This window comes from Rhinoderma darwinii, chromosome 11, assembly GCF_050947455.1.
Source record: "Rhinoderma darwinii isolate aRhiDar2 chromosome 11, aRhiDar2.hap1, whole genome shotgun sequence".
NCBI lineage: Eukaryota > Metazoa > Chordata > Amphibia > Anura > Rhinodermatidae > Rhinoderma > Rhinoderma darwinii.
In genome coordinates, this window is record NC_134697.1 from 62,765,532 (window position 1) to 62,784,749 (window position 19,218).

The window sequence follows — 19,218 nt, forward strand, 5'->3', positions numbered from 1 at the left end:
GTGAAATGCTGGTGACAGGTTCCCTTTAAAGAGTTTGTGGGGATAGTAGACACAGAAATGTGGAAAACTTACTATGTAAATTTGTTAGCAAACCTGTTTGTAGAGGGGCATTTGCACAATTTTAAAAGTATAAGGAAAGAGTTTGGAATTCCCCAGAATTATCAATTTTTTTTTTCATCTCCAATTACAACATGCATGTTAAAGTTCTTCTGATAAGAATTGTTTGAGAGTGGTTAGCTGGAAACTCCTGGAGTTCCTACTGGGACACAAGGTGAAAAGAGAGCCCTTTTAAAATGCTTTGGAGCCATGTTAGAAACACATGCTGTTAAGCATATGAATAAAATCCTTTTGGTATGGCAGAGGGACATCCCAGATTTCAGAAATGGGGGAGGATCCTGAAACATCTTCCCAAAGTATCCCTATATGTTAGTCATAGAATTGTACAATTCTATATTCTTCATAGGTTGAATTATTCCCCAGTTTCCTTTATAGGATCAGTATAAGAGAGGATTCCAGCTGCCCACGGTATATCCAAAATGGTTCGTCCCTATTTCATACCCTATGGGAGTGTCCGGGTTTGGAACACTTATGGGCAGATGTACTGTAAAATAGCCTCATTGGGAGTAAGTATGCAGTCAAAGTGGTTTCCGATTCTGTAAGTGGCTTTCTGGGGCATATTTCCTTGATGAGGCGCCCTAAGGAAACGGGGAGTACCATTGACAAAATCTTATTTTTGGTCGTTTACTAACAGCACGAATTTTGTGGTCCAGTAGGGTCCCAACACTCAGTCAATTTACTGGGTTGGTTGGTCGTATCCTGGAGTATGAAAGAGTATGGTATTCCAAGAGCAAAAGGAGGCAAGCTTTGTCAAAATGTGGAATCAGTGGTTTTGATAGGATGTTCCTACCCTTCACCTTTCCAAAAAAAAATTCTGTCGGCATGGACTGTCATAGGATGGTGGGTGGGTATGGTTTGGGAATATATTCATGTTGTCCCTTTTATTGTTTATATGGAGATGCAAAATGGAAAAAAAGTAATATAATAAATAAATAAAAACTCTAGAGGTCAGCTAGCAGCTTAGCTGAACTCCTGTATTGCAGTTGGGCAGTTTGTTTTTCCTACATCAGATTACTGTACAGTTCCTGGTGCAAGAGGACACTTCCCAAAATGAAAATTATCAGAGCAATCCCTGTGCAGACATTAAACTAGCAAGGAACTCCGGCAAATATCAGCCCTGAAGCACGGATACTTGTGAATGCATCTCTGGGGTCTAACACATGATGTGCTTGCAAAGAAACCCAACTATTTATGTGGCTTAATTCTATGTATTATGAAACTGGGTTGAAATGTGAAAATATAGTTCTAATTTTATAAGCACAAAGTCCTGTGCTTTGTATCTTTTTAATTTACTTAGATGTATACTGATTGTTTGTACAATTGTAGTACATTGTATAGTACTGCTGTTTGCGAAGTGAATATAAAGTCGCAAAAATAACAAAATATAGTTGATTGGCCAATTTGGTTCAACAAAGTATTCCATTAGACAGGTTTTAAAGGGAACCTGTCCCTTTAAAAATGCAGTCCAATCAGTGGGTAATATGTTATAGAGTAAGATGAGCTGAGCAGATTGATATATTTTTTGTAGCAAAAGATTCAGTATATTTTTACATTTATAGTCTGCTCATTCTGGGGTTCAGTGGGTGGTCCTGATCACAGATTGACAGTTATATCTGTATTCACACTCTGTAGGACCTCCCACTGGACTCCCAAGCCCAGAATGAGCAGAGGTTTGAATTAATAAACTACAAACTAAATCTTCTGCTATAAATATATATATCAATCTCCGAAGCTCCTCTTGCTCTATAACATATTGCCCGCATATTGAACTGCATTTTCAACCTGACAGGTTCCCTTAATCAATAGAGCAATGTTCATTCCCATTATATATGTAACTCCAAAATCCCCAAAAAGAACAAGACACAGAATGTATTCATTGCCTTCAATCAATGTCAACTTTCCTAATAATACATCTTATGTATGTGTTCTTTTAAGGGCCCTCCCGGACTTCCTGGCCAGAAGGTAAGATTAGATTATGAAATAATAAACTAAAAGCTAATCATACTGGGGTGTACATTTATATATGTTTTAGATTGTACATAACTTGCTATATTTTCTGTATGTTTTATGAAAAAAAATAAGAATTTAAAAGACCGTAAAGGGGTGGTATATATAACACCTATGTACCTGTTGTAAGAGGTTCCTTCAACAGAAAGTTTACTGTTGCCTCTACTTTACAACCTCATTCTAAAAAAGTTTTCTTAGTTCCTGCCGACCTCTTACATTTTGTAATGGTAAATGGCTAATGGGCGGAGCCTAACCAAGGGGTGTGACATAACAAGCTTTGTGTCCCATTGCACAGAGCAGTGAGGCTATACACAGGATAGTGAAAAGAAGGGGGTGAAAATGGCTGATCTCCTGTGACATATAAAAACATATTGCTATATATTAGTTTTAATTGCAATATAAGAATAAATAGGATCAAAGGAAAGGAACTGCTCTGATTTTATGTTTATTTTTTGTATTTAGTGTTACTTTAATTTATAATAAATATTCTTGAAATCTCCTCCCTTGACCTGTTCTCAGAGTATTACAATGTTGTTATTCTGTTGTCTGCAGGGTGAAGTGGGAGAAAGTGGTGTGAAAGGGGAGAAGGGCAGCCAGGGAGAAAAGGGAGATAAAGGACCTTTGGGTTTACCAGTAAGTATGTATGTAAGGTATGCATGCTGTTGTGTTTGAGCCCTTTCGGTTTACTGAAAGCGTTCAAACATGGTTACCTGTCCCTTTTTTATGAGTAATGATCTTATTTTATGCTATGTGAACACATTCCGCATATTCGCAAATAAAGCAAACAGGCATAAACGCTGAATTTAGGCTCCCATTCACCCGATGGAGGCCAAAAGAGTGTCCTTCTGGCCTGCATCGGGGTGGTGTGGGTCGGTATACAATATTTTAACATTATGGCCAATGGCTGATGTATGGCTATACAATGGCATACATTGAAGGAAAACGTCAGAGGTATACGTCGGGAAATATTTGACCGAGCCTAAGTTTCTTCATGATATATGATAAAAAGATTTGCAGCAATAATATAAAATATAATCACAATATGAACTGCCATAAAAGAGCATTTCCATCTACAGGCAAAACGTTTCCAGGAAATATTTTCTCCTTAGTTATATCTGTTTCTTCACTCTGTGTCCCTAAAAACAGGATATGGTTACCATTCCAGATCCTTTAGGCCCCCTGCACACGCAGCAGATTTTGTTTCAGATTTTGTGCATGCTGCAGAAACAACCCCATTCAAATAAATGGAATTGATATTCAGTCGCAGAAATTCCTGCAACAAAATCTGCAGCATGTGCAAGAGCGCCTTAGTATATGACATCTTTCTTTCCTAAACTCCTGAATGGTAAATTTGCCAAGTTATGCATTGATTCCTGCATCTGTATCCAGTAGCGGATTGAGGGTTCACACGGCTTATTTTAAGACGTTTTTCGGGCAGTAAACGCCCCCAAAAAATGTCTGAAGATTCGGGGTCTGAACGTCTTCAAACATCTGCCCATTGATTTCAATGGGAAAAACAGCGTTCCGTTCCCACAAGGCATTTTTTACGTGGCCATTGCTTAAAAAAACGCCCTGTAAAGAAGAAGTGCATGTCACTTCTTGAGCCGTCAAAAACGGCCGTAAAAAACGCATCAAAAAACGCCTGATGCATAAAAAAATGGCTGTAAACATCTAGTTTTTAGATGGAAATGTTCTTTATAAGGATTAAGGGTCTGTTGAATATGAATACATTTTCAAATTCTAAATACATAAAGTATTTTTTTTCCAGATTTGTTTGGCTGCTGTTGCATTTGATTTTTCTTAATTTGTGTGTTTCAATTGCTTAAGATAATTTTAAATTGTGAGTGTGACAGTGTATTGTGCTAATAATAAGCATGTTCTGGTACAGAGAAAAGTGTGTGTTTAACCCTTAACTTCACATTATGGTTATATGGCGTGCCATATCCACATGCTTTTGTCAACTAAATAATACAAGTTTTTAAATTGAATATATGTTTTGATAATAAACTTCAAATTATTTATGCCATATATGTACTGGAAACTGGCCCAAAAACGTGGTCTTCTCACAATAATAAAACTTATTTTGTATGACTTAAAAGGGGTTAGCAGGTCCATTTTTGACAGAAGCCGCGCCACTGTTGTCCATGGGCTAGGTCTAGTGTTGCAGCTCACACATGGGACAAGGGTGTTATTTTATTTTTTTAATCATGGATTTAAATTATTTTCTTCATGTGAATCAGGAGGCCTCTGATTCTTGTACAAAGGGACTGGAGATTGTTTTTGTAAAGGATTATGATTTTGTCTTCTCCATTCCGGAGGCCGGTAAGTCAATGATCCATTGCTATGCGACGATGAATAACATTACAACCCCCTGAGGCTAGTATAGCCACCAAATGTTATAAATGTTTATCTACACCCATGGAAACAAGCAGAATTCTATATTGCTGTGATTGCATTACATATATTTACAGAGATATATATATTTTTTTTATTTGTATCACTTTGATTTTAAAAGTTTAATAGTGGGGGACCCAGAATTTGTAACTACCACCATTTTCTAGAACGACTATTATATAGTCTATGGCCTGCCTTCAAATCTTTATATTAAAGCCAGGGGAAGTTGGCTGCTTCGGGGTCTCGGACTCCCACCAATGAAAACTTTTGTTTTGTCTCTATGACATATTGGGAGTTTCCTATAACTGGAGGTACGCTTTACAAACAAGATTAAGGACATTTATTTTATTGTTAGCAGCATTTTAAAATAGTTAGAAATCAATTCTTGTGTAACATTAAGTTTGATACTTTCCTTATTCCTCAATTTATATTGCACATTGTAGAAACAATAATTGACATATCAGATGAAAGCTTCTATCCTGTCAATCTTGTCTTTAACTTTTATAAATACGAAATGGCCGAGGTTCTACATGGGTTAAGTGCAAAGATACTTAAAAATTTACAATCCCTTAATACAGCTTTACCCACGTGTCCGTATATACTTATTGAAGATGTGGTGGTATAATTGTGTAAACTCATACTGTTGGTGTCTATGTGCTGTAACTACACGCATCACTTATAACTTGTATCCTTTGTCGTCCTTGATTATAAGGGATAAGTGTATGTATGTTTTTAGTTGCTGCTTCACTCACTCTCCCCTTCCTCATTGTTTTCCCCTTCCATTCTCCTGTCCATTCCATGTGCACTTACATTCTGCCCTGCTGTCCAGGGTGCTTCAGGTTTAGACGGCAGAATTGGTCCACCGGTGAGTCCTAACTCCATTAAACTAACCTACCTACCTCTCCTTTTACCTTGCCGTGCCCCATCTGCTCTTTTCTGCAGCCTGTTCTTTATCATATGGCTCCCCCCAACCTACAAGCAACATAAAAACATAAACATTCTTGTGATTTCTAGTAGTTTGCTTAAAATCTATAGAACATTGACTTTTAAGCAATGAAACATACATACCATGTGAAGTGTAATAAGATAAATGATTGGATCCAAATACTGTTTTGTCAGGCATCAAAATATATTCAGAAAGAAAAGTATATTCTGTACAGGGTGGGAATATTTTTGGAACCTAAAAATTTGATTGTTCTTGTAAGTTTCTTGCATTTCAGCAGAATCTGACTTCAACCTAATGTCTGCTAGGGCTGTCAGGCACCCTTGGGTGTCAATTCTCAAAGGTAACAAAGAATGCCATGCTTGGTTTAGACTCAGATTCCCAGAATATGGCCTGACTCTTATTATTTTAGATCATATACTGTATGATATTTGCTGAAATGTATTTTATTGCAAGGCGCAGTTGGATAATGCTTGTAATTTTTACTTTGAACATACAGTTTAGTTTTGTGCTCTGCCTCCCTCTGCATTATGATGTATTATAATGATTACCAAGTCATGCTATTGTTATATAAAAGCAAAATAAATCACATTTCTGTTTTCAGTCTATCATATTATGGGGTCCATTTAGATTTGGGGACAAACAGAGGATTTGTAGCTAAATATTGCCAGTCCACCTGTGAAGGCTGGGCAACTTAACATGGACAGATAATATACAATCACACTCTATCATACCCTACATTTTATCATGGCATGAAAAGGGGTATCCAGCATTGAATTTTATTTTACCATTGGCAATAAGTTTATTTTTAACATTTCGGCTACATTTATACAATCGGAGCACCTCCCACAGTAGCCACTCTCCAATCATTGCTGACAGTGCCATACTATGCAGGGACAGTTACTGTAAACAAGGGCAATGGTAACGCCCAGTTGTCAATTTATTCATATATTTCCAGGAGGATTTGCACAAGGCAAGAAAAGATGCACCAGCATTGTTATTTCATGGGGAAGTTTTCACTAAAACAGATATGTTAAGAGAGCTGGCAGGTCTTCCTGAACTATTCAGGCTACCTATATATATATATATATATATATATATATAGTGGCCTGGTCAGCGTCAGGCAGGTAGACCAAAAGCGGATTCTGATGTAACAGTACAAGGTTTTAGTCACGGCAAATTGAAGACAAATATTTACTTACCTGAAATTTTATTTTCCTTGAGTCCGAGGCAGCACCCATGGGATGTTGATCCTGACCCATTCTAGGACAAAACATATTATAAAGCAGCAGACTTTAAAGAGTTAACAATAGGTAACACCCCTCCATTACAAAATACCACCCACTACCTCCTCCAAGTGTGAAATAATACAAAAGCTGAATTGCAAAATATATTGATTGGGTGGGCGTCTGCTGCCTCGGACTCAAGGAAAATAAAATTTCAGGTAAGTAAATTTTTGTCCTCCTTATCGACCTCGATAGCTCCCATGGAACTTAATAAGCGAAGATGCGGGAGGGATATTTTGTAACACCCTACTGATTACTCTTGTGCCAAAAGATGTACACCCAGAAGAAGGAATGTCCAGTCTGTAATGAGAGAGGAAGGTTTGAGCAGAAGCCCAGGAGGCTGTTTCACAGATGTATTGTAGTGGAACCTCACAGGAAACTGCTGTGGATCGTGTGGAATGAGCCCAAATCCCCTCAGGTACTGGAACGCCTTCCAATGAGTGACCTTTTCTCGCACCAAAGAACTGCAAAAATAGTCTTTCATACTGTCTAAAGTCTCTTGTTCTTTGAAGGTAGAGACAGACTGCTCTTTTAACATCCAACAATTGCAGAGGCTGCGCATCTTGTTCAGACTCCGGAGTGGTAAATGCAGGCAGATAAATCTCTTGGTTAACATTAGTATCAGAAATAACTTTAGGGAGAAAGGCAGGAACAGTTCTTAACCTAACACAATCTGGCAGAACTTTTAAGTAAGGCTCACGTGTGGAGAGAGCCTGCTGCTCACTGACTCTTTTTGCAGAAACAATAGCAACTAGCAGAAGAACTTTTCCAGAAAGGATTTTGAGGTGCACTTCTGTAAGAGGCTCAAAATGATAAGTTGTCAGGCGCTTCAAGACAATAGTTAAATCCCTGACAGGATAAGCAGACGTTAGGTTTTAAACTCTTAAAGAAACACTTGATAAGGTGGTTATTTGAAAACCTGAAATCCAGCAAGGCATTAATAGAAGAAAAATGGATACTTAAGGTATTAGATTTCTTCCCTGCTTGAAAATCTTGTTGCAAAAATTCAAGCAACTCAGCCGACAATCTCTCTACGGAAAGATCACAGGCTGTGCACTAAGTATAAAAAAAAATGTGCCAAACAAGATTATAGACTACCAAGTAGAATCTCTTCGAGAAGACAATAGGGTCTTAACAACATCTTGCGAAAGACCTTGGTTATAGAGATTTATCCTCCTAATATCCATGCCGTCAGGTGCAAATTCTTCAGGCCTGGGTGCCGAAATCCTTCCTAAAGGATATCCTCTCTGAGGGGAAGTTTCCAATACATTCCTTTTAAGAGTTCCAATAAAGCCTGAAACCAAGCCCCCCTGGGCCAGAACAGAATTATTGTTTGGACCTTGGCTTAACTTGTCTGATCTTCTGTAGGCACCTGAATATCAGCGGTAGAGGGGGAAACAAATAAACTTCCCAGAGTCCGAAAGGGATGATCTTTAACACCCAGGCTTCTGAAGTGGAGGTCTGCCAGCTGGGGAAAAAATGCCTGAGCATTGCGCCTACTGGATGTGACTGAGGCCTGGCGTCAAATTTTTATTTCCCACAGAAAAGGGCTTTTTGCTGCTCCAGGTTTTCTTCTCCCTGCAGGCTCCTGTTTAGGAAAGGAACGAAAATATCTCCTACCTCTGGGTGGAGAGGACCTGGAGAAATGGTAGGTACTATTTCTTCCTCTAGTCGTCCCTGGAAAGAATTGACCTTTCTCATCATTGAGCGATTTCAAAATGCTGGTGAACTGATCGCTGAATAAATGCCCTGGTTGGGACGGGAGGGAACAAAAATAATTTTTAGACGATAAGTCCCCATTCCAAGCCTTGAGCCACATAGCACGTCTAGCCGAGTTGGATAAGGCCATCTGTTTGGAGGAAAGACGTAACACTTCAACAGGAAAGTCACATAAATAATCACAGGCAGTCTTTAAGGTAGGTAACATCTCAATAATTTTTTTCCCTAGGGGTTCCTGCCTTTAACTCATTAGTCAACTGACTTAGCCATACTCTAAGTACTAGCAATAGATGTGGTTGCCAGAGAGGCCTTACACAGGGCAGCAGAAGAAGAGTAGACCTATTTTAGGTCTGCCTTTCTATCAAGCGGATCTTTTAGCGGAGAGGAATCATCCACTGGAAACACAGTATGTTTAGCTAGCTTAGCAACTGCCAAATCAACCTTGGCTGGGGCCTCCCAGGCCTCAGTATCCTTCTCATCTAATTTGTACACAGTTTTAAATCTTACACCGAGATCCGACTTTTTATCTGGTACTGCCCATTCTTTTTGAAATGTTGATGTCGGGACTGGATGGGAAATAGAATAGAGCCTGTCTCCCTTCATTGGGAACTTTGGCCTCATCGACCTCAATTGTGGACTTAACAGCTTTAATTAGCTTTTGCATGAGTTCTCCTTTAAATAAGATCTTATCTTCATCATCATCAGTGTCATAGCATCATCATCAGTGTCAGAGTCAGAAGTATCAGATGACAACTCCATTATAACCGGATACTTTGATATTTTATCCTCAGAAATAGTGGGCTCCCCGGCCACTGTGTCAGGTCTAGAAGATTGTCCCATAGCAGACGAGACTTCCTTAAAGGTCTCAACAAGCTGATCCTTGAACCAGGAAAGGAAGCTTCTAGCCTTTGTTGCCACAGGAGATTCTTCCATGATAGTACAACTTGAACATAAATCCTGGGGACACTCATCTGGTACCGGCTGCTGACAACTGCAGCAGACTCTGTGTCTTGACTTTCTTTTTCTTTTTGATGGTATATTAACAGACTCTTCAGCAATTGGACTGGACATCTGTTAATAGAAATAATAAACTATGTTATCATAACATGTGTAATGGGAAGGGGATGAAAATAGGACTCATATTTCTCACCCCTCCTATTTGAGTGAACGGCTGCTGTGCACTGAGCTCCATCAGACTGCTGCAGCCGCTAGATTTAAATAACTTTGTCTGCACTTGTGTAGAATGGCACTTACCACCGGAAACGGAAGTTGTCGCGGCGCCATCTTGAGACTCCTGTACACCAATCCGGTGCCTAGACAGGAACCAGAAGTGCCCTCAGCGCCATCTTGCGCCCAGCAAAAAAAAACGATTTGCTCTATGACCAGAAACACCAGGCACCCCTGGTGAGTAAAGGCCAATAAAAAAAATGATTTGCTCTATGCCCAGTAACTGGTAGGAACCCTCTACCAGGAATATGGAACTGGACATATACCAGCTGGACACCCCCAGCCGGGATGGAGCACTCCTAGAAGAAAGGAGAGTAAATATAAGTCATAATAGAACCATCTGTACATGCTGCTTACCTCGGTCGGATAGACCTATTCGATTGCATGTCAGATGAACAATTTTTACACACTTGGAGGAGGTAGTCGGTGGTATTTATAATGGAGGGGTGTTACCTATTATTAACCCTTTTAAAGTCTGCTGCTTTATAATATGTTCTGTCCTAGAATGGGTCTGGATCAACATCCCATGGGTGCTGCCGAGGACGATAAGGAACGGGGTATTTTTCCAGCAACAAATAAGGTTCCAAAAAAAAAAGTTTCTGCCAATGGTTTTCCAGTTCAGAAGAACCCACCAGACTCAGACCTTCACCTTCATGCAGTTTACATGTAACACTCTCTACACCTTAGGGCAGTTGATCTCCTTTAATTAAACTAGTAGCCCCACCTGGACTCCAAGTCAGATAGGGTGAAATCCTGGAGTGTAGTACGCCAGTGGCCATTTTACTTGCACTACAGCCACTCCCAAGTTCCGGACTCTAAAATCGAGTTTTTAAAATAACTTGCTTGGTAACCTACAGTACATGTTGCTCAGTGCCATTTGCTCTGGTATTTATGCCATTGGGAGAATCAGATGAGTGGGTAAAAAAGGAAAGAAATGGATCTTCTGGAGGTGCTGCTGCGTGGAAAGGTCAAAGTAGAATCAAAGAAATTCGGTCCGATCTTGCCTGATGAAGACGCCAGTCCGGTGTCGAAACGCGTAGCCACTCTGCTCTAAATAAAATATTTATTATTTTTATCGGACCGAATTTCTTTGATTCTACTTTGACCGTTCCACGCAGCAGCGCCTCCAGAAGATCCATTTCTTTCCTTTTTTACCCACTCATCTTGTCAAGCGGTTTCCTACGTAAACCAGCACGGATCGGGCAGCAGCACTTGTGGACCACCATTGCAAACTTACTTCTGGCCCTTGGTGAGCATACCAATAATTGTCTCTCACCTGCCTAACCTATTGACCTACACTATGTGGCGCCGTGGTTTTTGCTCTTCTCTTCATTGGGAGAATCAGTCTCAGTGGCACGTACCTGCCATCCAATACTTTGCCTGCTGGCTGCTTACAATATATATATCTACAGCCCCCCATATCAGCATATCTGCTCCCCCAACCAGATGAATGCAAACAGTTACAGAAAGAAATACGCAATAGTCTTTTGCATTTGGGTACTTTTTTAGTATGAATTATGCAAATAGAAGGAGAAATAGTCTTGTCTTGAAAAACTAAGGGCTTATTCAGACGAACGAGTGTAAACGTTTTTCGCGTCCGAGTCGCACCCGTTCGGGATCCGTTTTAATGGGTCACTCATAGATTTTAGTGAATTGAGGGATCTATGAAAATGGATGAAAATAGGACATGTCCTATTTTTTCACGGGCCCTTCACAGGGTCTGTTAAAACAATGACCATGTGAACAGCCCCATTGAATTGCATGGAACCGTGTGCTGTCTGTTTTTTTAACGGACAGCACACGGACGTATAATACGCTCGTCTGAATAAGCCCTAAGGCACAAAGGAGCAGCAAAGTTACACCAATGATACTGTTTCTTATAGTAATATCTACTTTGTATAAGTGGAGTTTACAAATCCCCATAGGGAAAAAATGGAATATAAAAGTTTTGTTAGGGTTATAAGTTCACAAGTTGTATGTGTTGAAAAAATGACAATACAATACAATGGTGTTGTATTCATGAAAAACATTTGTTTTATTCTAATTCTTGAGCCAATCCTTCATTAACCATAACCACTTCCCACGACAGTCAGTTTTTTTTTCTTTTGGTTCTTTTCGGGTTTTTTTACACTTTACCTTCCAAGTGCCATAGCTTTTATATTTTTCCGCCTACATTTTTATATGGGACGAGTTGTAGTCTTTAATGGTACCATATTATTTACCATATAGCGTACTGAGAAACTTTCAAAAATTATTTTGTGGGGTAAAATGCAAAAAATGCAGCAATTCCTCCATTTTTTTATTTCGTTTTTACGGTATTCACTGCGGTAAAAATTACATGTTTACATGTTAATTGTATTTTGAGGGTCAATATGATTGCGGCAATACTAAGTTTATATAGGTATTTATATATAATTATGTATAGGTATTTTTGCAGGGCAGGCTGCCATTTTTATTGGTACCATAATGGGGTAAATATGAGTTTTTTATTAGTTTTTATTAAATTGTATTGGTAGACAAAGTGACCAAAAAACAGCAATTGTGGCATTTTTAATTTAATTTAATTTTTTACGGTGTTCACCTTGTGAGATAAATAACGTTAAATTGTAATAGTTCAAATCGTTATGGAGGCCGAGGTTGTTTACATTATTTTAGGGAAAATAATTGGGGAAAGGGTTTCAAAATTGAAATTGTAACACCAAGAAGGACAAGCTGTAAGGTTACGCAAATCGAGAAAGTAGCGGGTGTCGCTAAGATCTGCAAATGATCAAATTTTCAAGCACCTAGCTTCAATCTGTGGCATGTGGGAGGCATAAAAGCCACATTGAAGGAAACGTTTTATAGCCACATGAAATCTCATAAATCAGAACAAGTGGTGTGGGATGATTGTGGGATGCCTCCTGTTCATCGACGTGCCAGTTATTTCCACTTGTCGCAAACTGAGAGGGACAGAATCCTTTAACTGAGAGACTTTGGTTTATCACTCCGGCAGATTGCTACGTGCCTAGGCCGAGATGTCAGCACTGTTCAACGTTGCGAGTCCCGAAGATTAGGAGAACAGTAACCAATGGGAATGACAGCAAGAGGTGCACAGAGGCGAACTTCTGCACGGACGGATGATCTGATTCAAAAAAAAAAAAAAAAAAACACCGAAAAAGGCCATACTTACAAATGGACACAGCCAGGTCTGAAACGCTGATGAAGGCGAGTGAGCAGGTGCTTTAAATAATAATAGCCACTCCCACTAGTCTTGAGGGGAGTGGTATGTGGTGCATGGGATGTGTAGTAAGAAATAATAAATGAATAGTGTATGTGCAAGTGTAATAATGTGAGTGAAATATAGGGGGCAGTAATGAGTAAAGTGCCTAAAAAATAAATGAATAATGGGATGCAAGTGTGTGAAACATGGAGGAATAGTGTGTAAGTCATGAGGCGCAACGTGACTAGCCAGGTAGAAGCCTATTTGTGACGCCTTGATAATTCATAGAGCGGGCTACCCTGCTTGCTAGGCCAAACAACAACACACCATGCTCTCCCAGCATCAAAGACCTGGCTGTGTCCAAAAGAAGCGAATATAAGTAATAATGAAAAATACCTGGGGTATTAGTGATCATTTTGGCCAAAAGGACGCAAGCTCGCAATCCACGACAAGGATCCCCAGACTTGCGAGTCCCTAACTGGAGCGAAAAGCTCCTGATGTACAGACAAAACAGATAAAAACAAGGACATTTATGCAAAAACACCGAAAAAGGCCATACTTACAAATGGACACAGCCAGGTCTGAAACGCTGATGAAGGCGAGTGAGCAGGTGCTTTAAATAATAATAGCCACTCCCACTAGTCTTGAGGGGAGTGGTATGTGGTGCATGGGATGTGTAGTAAGAAATAATAAATGAATAGTGTATGTGCAAGTGTAATAATGTGAGTGAAATATAGGGGGCAGTAATGAGTAAAGTGCCTAAAAAATAAATGAATAATGGGATGCAAGTGTGTGAAACATGGAGGAATAGTGTGTAAGTCATGAGGCGCAACGTGACTAGCCAGGTAGAAGCCTATTTGTGACGCCTTGATAATTCATAGAGCGGGCTACCCTGCTTGCTAGGCCAAACAACAACACACCATGCTCTCCCATGATCTGATTCGATGAATGGCACATAGTAATCCATTCTGTACTGCAAGTGAAATTAGATGTCACATCCCAAGCCTAGGTCGGCAACCAGTGTAACCACAAATCATTAGAAGGCGTTTGCACAACATTGGGCTACCAACCAAACATCCAGCTACAGGTGTTCCATTGACCGCACATCACCACTCTCAAATGCAATCATGGTGCACAGCAACATGGCAATGGAGGCTGGAATGGAGGTCTATTCTCTTCAGTGATGAGTCCCACTCTTGTCTCGGACGCAATGATAGCCTGAGATTGGTATGGAGACCACGTGGGCAACGCCATGAAGAGGCCTTCACAAGGGAACGTCACACTGGTCCTACTCTTGCTATTATAGTGTGGGGTGGCATAATGTACTGTAGCCGGACCCCTCTAGTTTTAATTTCAGGTACACTAACAGCTCAGCATTAGATTGTTTTGGTTATGGAACCAGTGGTATGGACAATTCTCCAATGTGTTCCAGAAGCCATTTTTCAACAGGATGCCAGGCTGCATGTTGCTCATTCTACTGCGTGGCCTAACCGTTCTACCATGGCCTGCAGCATCTCTGGACTTGTCTCCCATCTAGCACATCTGGGACGTCATTGGTCGGCAATTACAAAAGGAGCTGCCAGCAGCCAATCTTGATGATTTATTTGTGTGCCCAAGTGGATTCAGCGTGGCATAACATTCCTCAGACAACCATTAATAACCTCATTGACAGAAAGGCAAGGCGTGTAAGTGCATGTATTTCTGTGCATGGCGCTCATACTCGATGGTGAATAATGTTTTATGTTTGGAATATTCTGTTTCCATTTTTTTATCACTTGAATATCATTAACATGTCTATCGATCCTGTGATTTCCACAATTCCAAAACGTTTCCTTCTTGGTATTGCAATTTCAATGTTGAGGAGTGTATATTCTTAAAAACTTTATTAAACTACTTTTTACTTATTTTAGATCCCTTGCACAATACACTGCAATAGTTATGTATTGCAATCTATTGTGCATTTTGGGACCCCCCTAATAGGAGGACCGACATGGCAGATCTGGGGTCTTCATTAGGCCCATCGGCACTCCGCAGTCGCGTCTTGTGGGGGTAAGTGGGGTGACAGAGAGGAGGCCTCTCCCTTTCGAGCAGCTTAGATGCTGCAGTCGATAGTGACTGCAGCATCTAAGTGTTTAAACAGCCAGGATCAGAGTTATCTCCGATCCTGACCGTTTGAGCGAAGTGTCAGCTATAATATACTCCACCCACCCAACTATGACAAATACGTACAGATGTAGCATCTTTATCTTGACTTTTAACGCAGTGGCAAGATCCTTTATCTTGACTTTTTCAATGACTTTTCAATGGATTTTCTTGTGTGATATCACGCTGCAGCAAGTTATCAGAGTCAAGGTTAAGATGGCCACATCCGTATGTCATATGTCGGGAAGAGGTTAATTTCATGACAAATATTTTTACTGGGGTGAAACTTTTATATATATATTTGAGGAATTGGTATCCTTTGTTGAAGATGTGAGATGACTATTATGTTAAAATAGAGTACTGTATGGCAATATGCAGTACATATTAATGTGCCGACTATGGATTTGTTACTATCTCAAGTGTTTTTAGTATGAGGGGAATCATTATAGGAAGCTAAAATTAAACTATATGGCCTGACCTTTTTATCTATACCAATGCATCCATTTCTGCAGCATGGTGATTTTCAAATTGCATGCTAAGCTACCTTCTTGAAATGATGCAAACCCCTTTCCTTTTTTAATAACCCATGTTCATTTGTATCAGTGACAATGCTTCAATATGTGACTAAACCAATATGTCTTCATCAAATTACCATTTTCAGCTTTGAGTTTTGATGACAGTTTAGATGCATTCGGAGTTAATGGTCATTCTATGTTTAGATTAAATGTTCAGGTCTTAAGACTCACTTGTCTAGATTTTTTCCTCAGATTTTATAAAGTCAATTAGATTCAATGCTGAAAATTGTAATTAGCAAAAGATAACTTGACTGCCTGCTCAAATGGACCTCGCTTCTACTGCTTGTTTCCCAACTGCCAAGACTTACATAATGACAACATGATAACAAGTCATTTCTCTTTGTGACATAGGGGACCCCTGGACCAATTGGTGTTCCAGGACCAGCAGGACCAAAAGGAGAGAGGGTAAAGTAAACATATTTCTAGTGTTGATACCAAAACACATGTGTGAGGGTGTGAAACTAGAGGCCGTTAGAGAGCGTCTTATACATAGGGTTGAAAAGCACATTGACCACACCTATTCTTCGCTTACACCCATCCCAAAAAATTACTTATTTTCTGATTTTAAATGTAAACAACCTAGCCCTCTCATGCCTCATTTCTTTAACCATATGAAATTTATAAGTGCAAATAACAAATTTTATTGAGGTGACTACTCAGCACTGGCTCTCACTGTACTCACTCAGGTCACTTCTGAATGCCCAGTCCTCTAGGCACAGACGACCTGTCTGTCTCCAACTGGACCACACTTTACCTGCTGCCTGCAGCACACAAACAGCACTTCCTGTTGTGAACACTCCCTTCTGGAGTTATCGTGGTTTGGGTGTGGTCAGGGTTCTTTCAACCGTTTCTCTGGCCTGCTCTCCTGTGTCCTCTATCTTCACACTATAATTTTGATAATAAAAGGGTACAAAATAAATATATATATATATAACAGGTCAGCTATATTTTACGATTTACATATATTTCTTTTACAGGGCAATAAAGGAGATCCTGGTGTTGCAGGACCAACTGGACCAGTGGGGCCACCTGTAAGTTTACAAGCAGTATGATATATTTTCTGCTGTTATATATGTATGTATATGTATATATCTATGTCCTCACTGTGTGAAACTTGCCTTAAGGTGGCCATACACATTAGCCAAAATTCGTCTGAACCTGCCAAGTTCTGTGGGATCAGACGACTATTGGGGTGCTCCAACACTTCCCCGACGGCAGATGTTGGGGGAGAGTAGCATCGGGCATGTTGGAGTTAGACATGCATGATTTTTTGTTTCTGCGAGAGATACGGCTGTCACGTTGGGTACGTGGACCCACTGGACTGTACCGCCTTGACGGTATGGCAGCTGGCCAACAGGACACAGGTCACAGTCTATAGTTCGTATAGTGTACCTGTGGTAGCTCAGACAGTAGCAAGACAGGCTCGGCTGGGACTAGGCAGTAGGCAGGCAGCAGGCAGGCACAAGGCATGGTGTAGCAGGACAAGTGTGGTATAGCAGGACAGGCATGGTATACGGCACAGCACAACTTCAGCTCAACACAGCACTAGACCTGGATAGCACGGGATACAGATTACAGGTAGCAGGAACGGTAAACACTCGGAACTGGAAAACACTTAGGAGACCATTTGCATAGAGAGATTAGGGTAACGACAACAAGGCTCAGGCAAGTCAAGAAGGGGCTGGGCCCCTCTTATAGTCCAGGGTGCTCTTAGGCTAATTTTGACAAAATTTCAGGTGACCCTGGCCGGGAGAAGCGGAAGTGAGCGCTGGCGTCACCTGAGGAGGAGATGGGGACCAGCGCTCACAAATCCATGTCTGCGGGCATCAGGAGGTGAGTGAGCCTGACGGCCCGCAGCTATGGGCATGGCAACGGCATTGTCAAAAGTGTCTGGCTTTAATCTTCGTGTCCCCATTGAAAAAAAACATGCACGATCGGCCGAGCCAGTAGGGAGGGATAGCTATTGTCCCAGCTTTAGCCAGACTCGTTTTTGAAACTTGCGGAGGTAGACCATTATAATAGCATTTAAGTGGGGTTAGGGGATACCTTTTAAATATTTTAAGACCAAACCACTCATCATTTGTAAATGAAAGTGCAGAAGTATATCTTAGAACATATCAGTGATCCATAACAGATTCAATGTCACGTTTTCAACTTGTATGGTATAAGGGTACATTGATGATTTATTGATGTTTATATCTTCTTGAATGAGAGTTTTTTAAGTATTTCTGGCTCCCAATTAAAAAAGAACTGATACTGTTTGTATATTAATGAAAATCGGAATAATTGTCTTTGCAGGGATCACTTGGTGAGAAGGGAAGCCGGGTAAGAATGTTTTACTTTTAAATTATCTTAATCTACTACCAAATTTCTTCTTAACAAGGTGGAATGATTATGGGTTGACATAACTTGGCAACAGCATTACATAAAGAATATATTCTCTTACATACACTTAGATGTAATGATACATACGATTCATTACATCCTTTGTAGGCTTGTAATATAAATTAAACAGTGCAAATTACAAAGAAATCTGCTTATTTTACTTAGTTATTGCTGCACTCTATGCATTGTTATTATGGCATGCTCATTACACTTCTACACTGTGCTATTCCTCATCGTAGAACAGTGTGCTTCGTGATGTAAATCTGTTTGCTTGTATTCTCATTTTCATATTTACTAGAAACAGATAAACAAACACGGCGCCAGAATGTGCAAAATAAACAATAAAAACCAAGGGGCAAAAAGGATGATAGATTGCTCACCTAGGGTTGCGGACACCGGTTAGGATGTCATGAGGGTATGAGAGCTGCTGCCAGGTCCGTGCACAAACAAAGCAAGTTTGTTGTCAAGAAGTGATATATAACCAACGGAGAAAAGGGGACCAAAAAGGCGCTGCTCAGGAAAGGATGTCATGAGAGAGGAAATTGTAAATAAATAAATTTATTAGGACTAAGATAGGCTACGCGTTTCGACGCCGGACCGGCGTCTTCATCAGGCAATACACACAGTGCGATATTTACTTCTTTATATACATGGAGGAATTGACAGAGGATTGGCTAACAAATTAGTGAAAAAACCGCCAACATAGGCGGGTCAGAGGTCACACACAGCGTTTGCCTGATGTTTACAAACATATTTTAAAATTTGTATAAAAACATACAATTTTAATGACATAAATGTATTAAAAGAAGTCTCTGAGAAGAAAACCACGAAATGAACCTTGTATTAAACCTGGGCATTTCTAGGGAGAATATATATCTAAAACCGGCCAATGACACGCAAAATTGAATCATCAAAACTACAGTTATGTTTGAGGGCACAATGACGTGACACACTCTGTTTTAAAAAACCTTGCTTGACATTAAATCTATGTTTATTAATTCGGTTTCTTAACGTTTGGGTGGTACGACCTACGTATTGTAGGTTACAAGTACACTGCAGGAGGTACACAACATAATTACTGCCACAATCTAAATGGCTTTTAATAGGATAATATATATTGGTTTTTAGAGAGTAAAATTGTATGGATTTCTTTGCGATATTTTTACAGCACAAACACCTAGCATGATTACACGAAAAAGAGCCATTTTGTGTTGATAGATTCAA

General features: G+C 40.0%; 1 protein-coding gene across 1 annotated transcript in view; it reads left to right on the forward strand.

The window, feature by feature from the left end:
* The window catches only part of LOC142662963 (uncharacterized), a 119,616-nt gene extending 101,615 nt beyond the window's left edge, over nucleotides 1-18,001 (forward strand). The window contains exons 26-32 of the mRNA XM_075841257.1: nucleotides 2,053-2,079; nucleotides 2,677-2,757; nucleotides 5,348-5,383; nucleotides 15,961-16,014; nucleotides 16,587-16,640; nucleotides 17,908-17,934; nucleotides 17,993-18,001. Coding sequence (XP_075697372.1) covers nucleotides 2,053-2,079; nucleotides 2,677-2,757; nucleotides 5,348-5,383; nucleotides 15,961-16,014; nucleotides 16,587-16,640; nucleotides 17,908-17,934; nucleotides 17,993-18,001 — 288 coding nt within the window. The remainder of the gene's footprint in view (nucleotides 1-2,052; nucleotides 2,080-2,676; nucleotides 2,758-5,347; nucleotides 5,384-15,960; nucleotides 16,015-16,586; nucleotides 16,641-17,907; nucleotides 17,935-17,992) is intronic.
* Nucleotides 18,002-19,218: the final 1,217 nt, after the last annotated feature.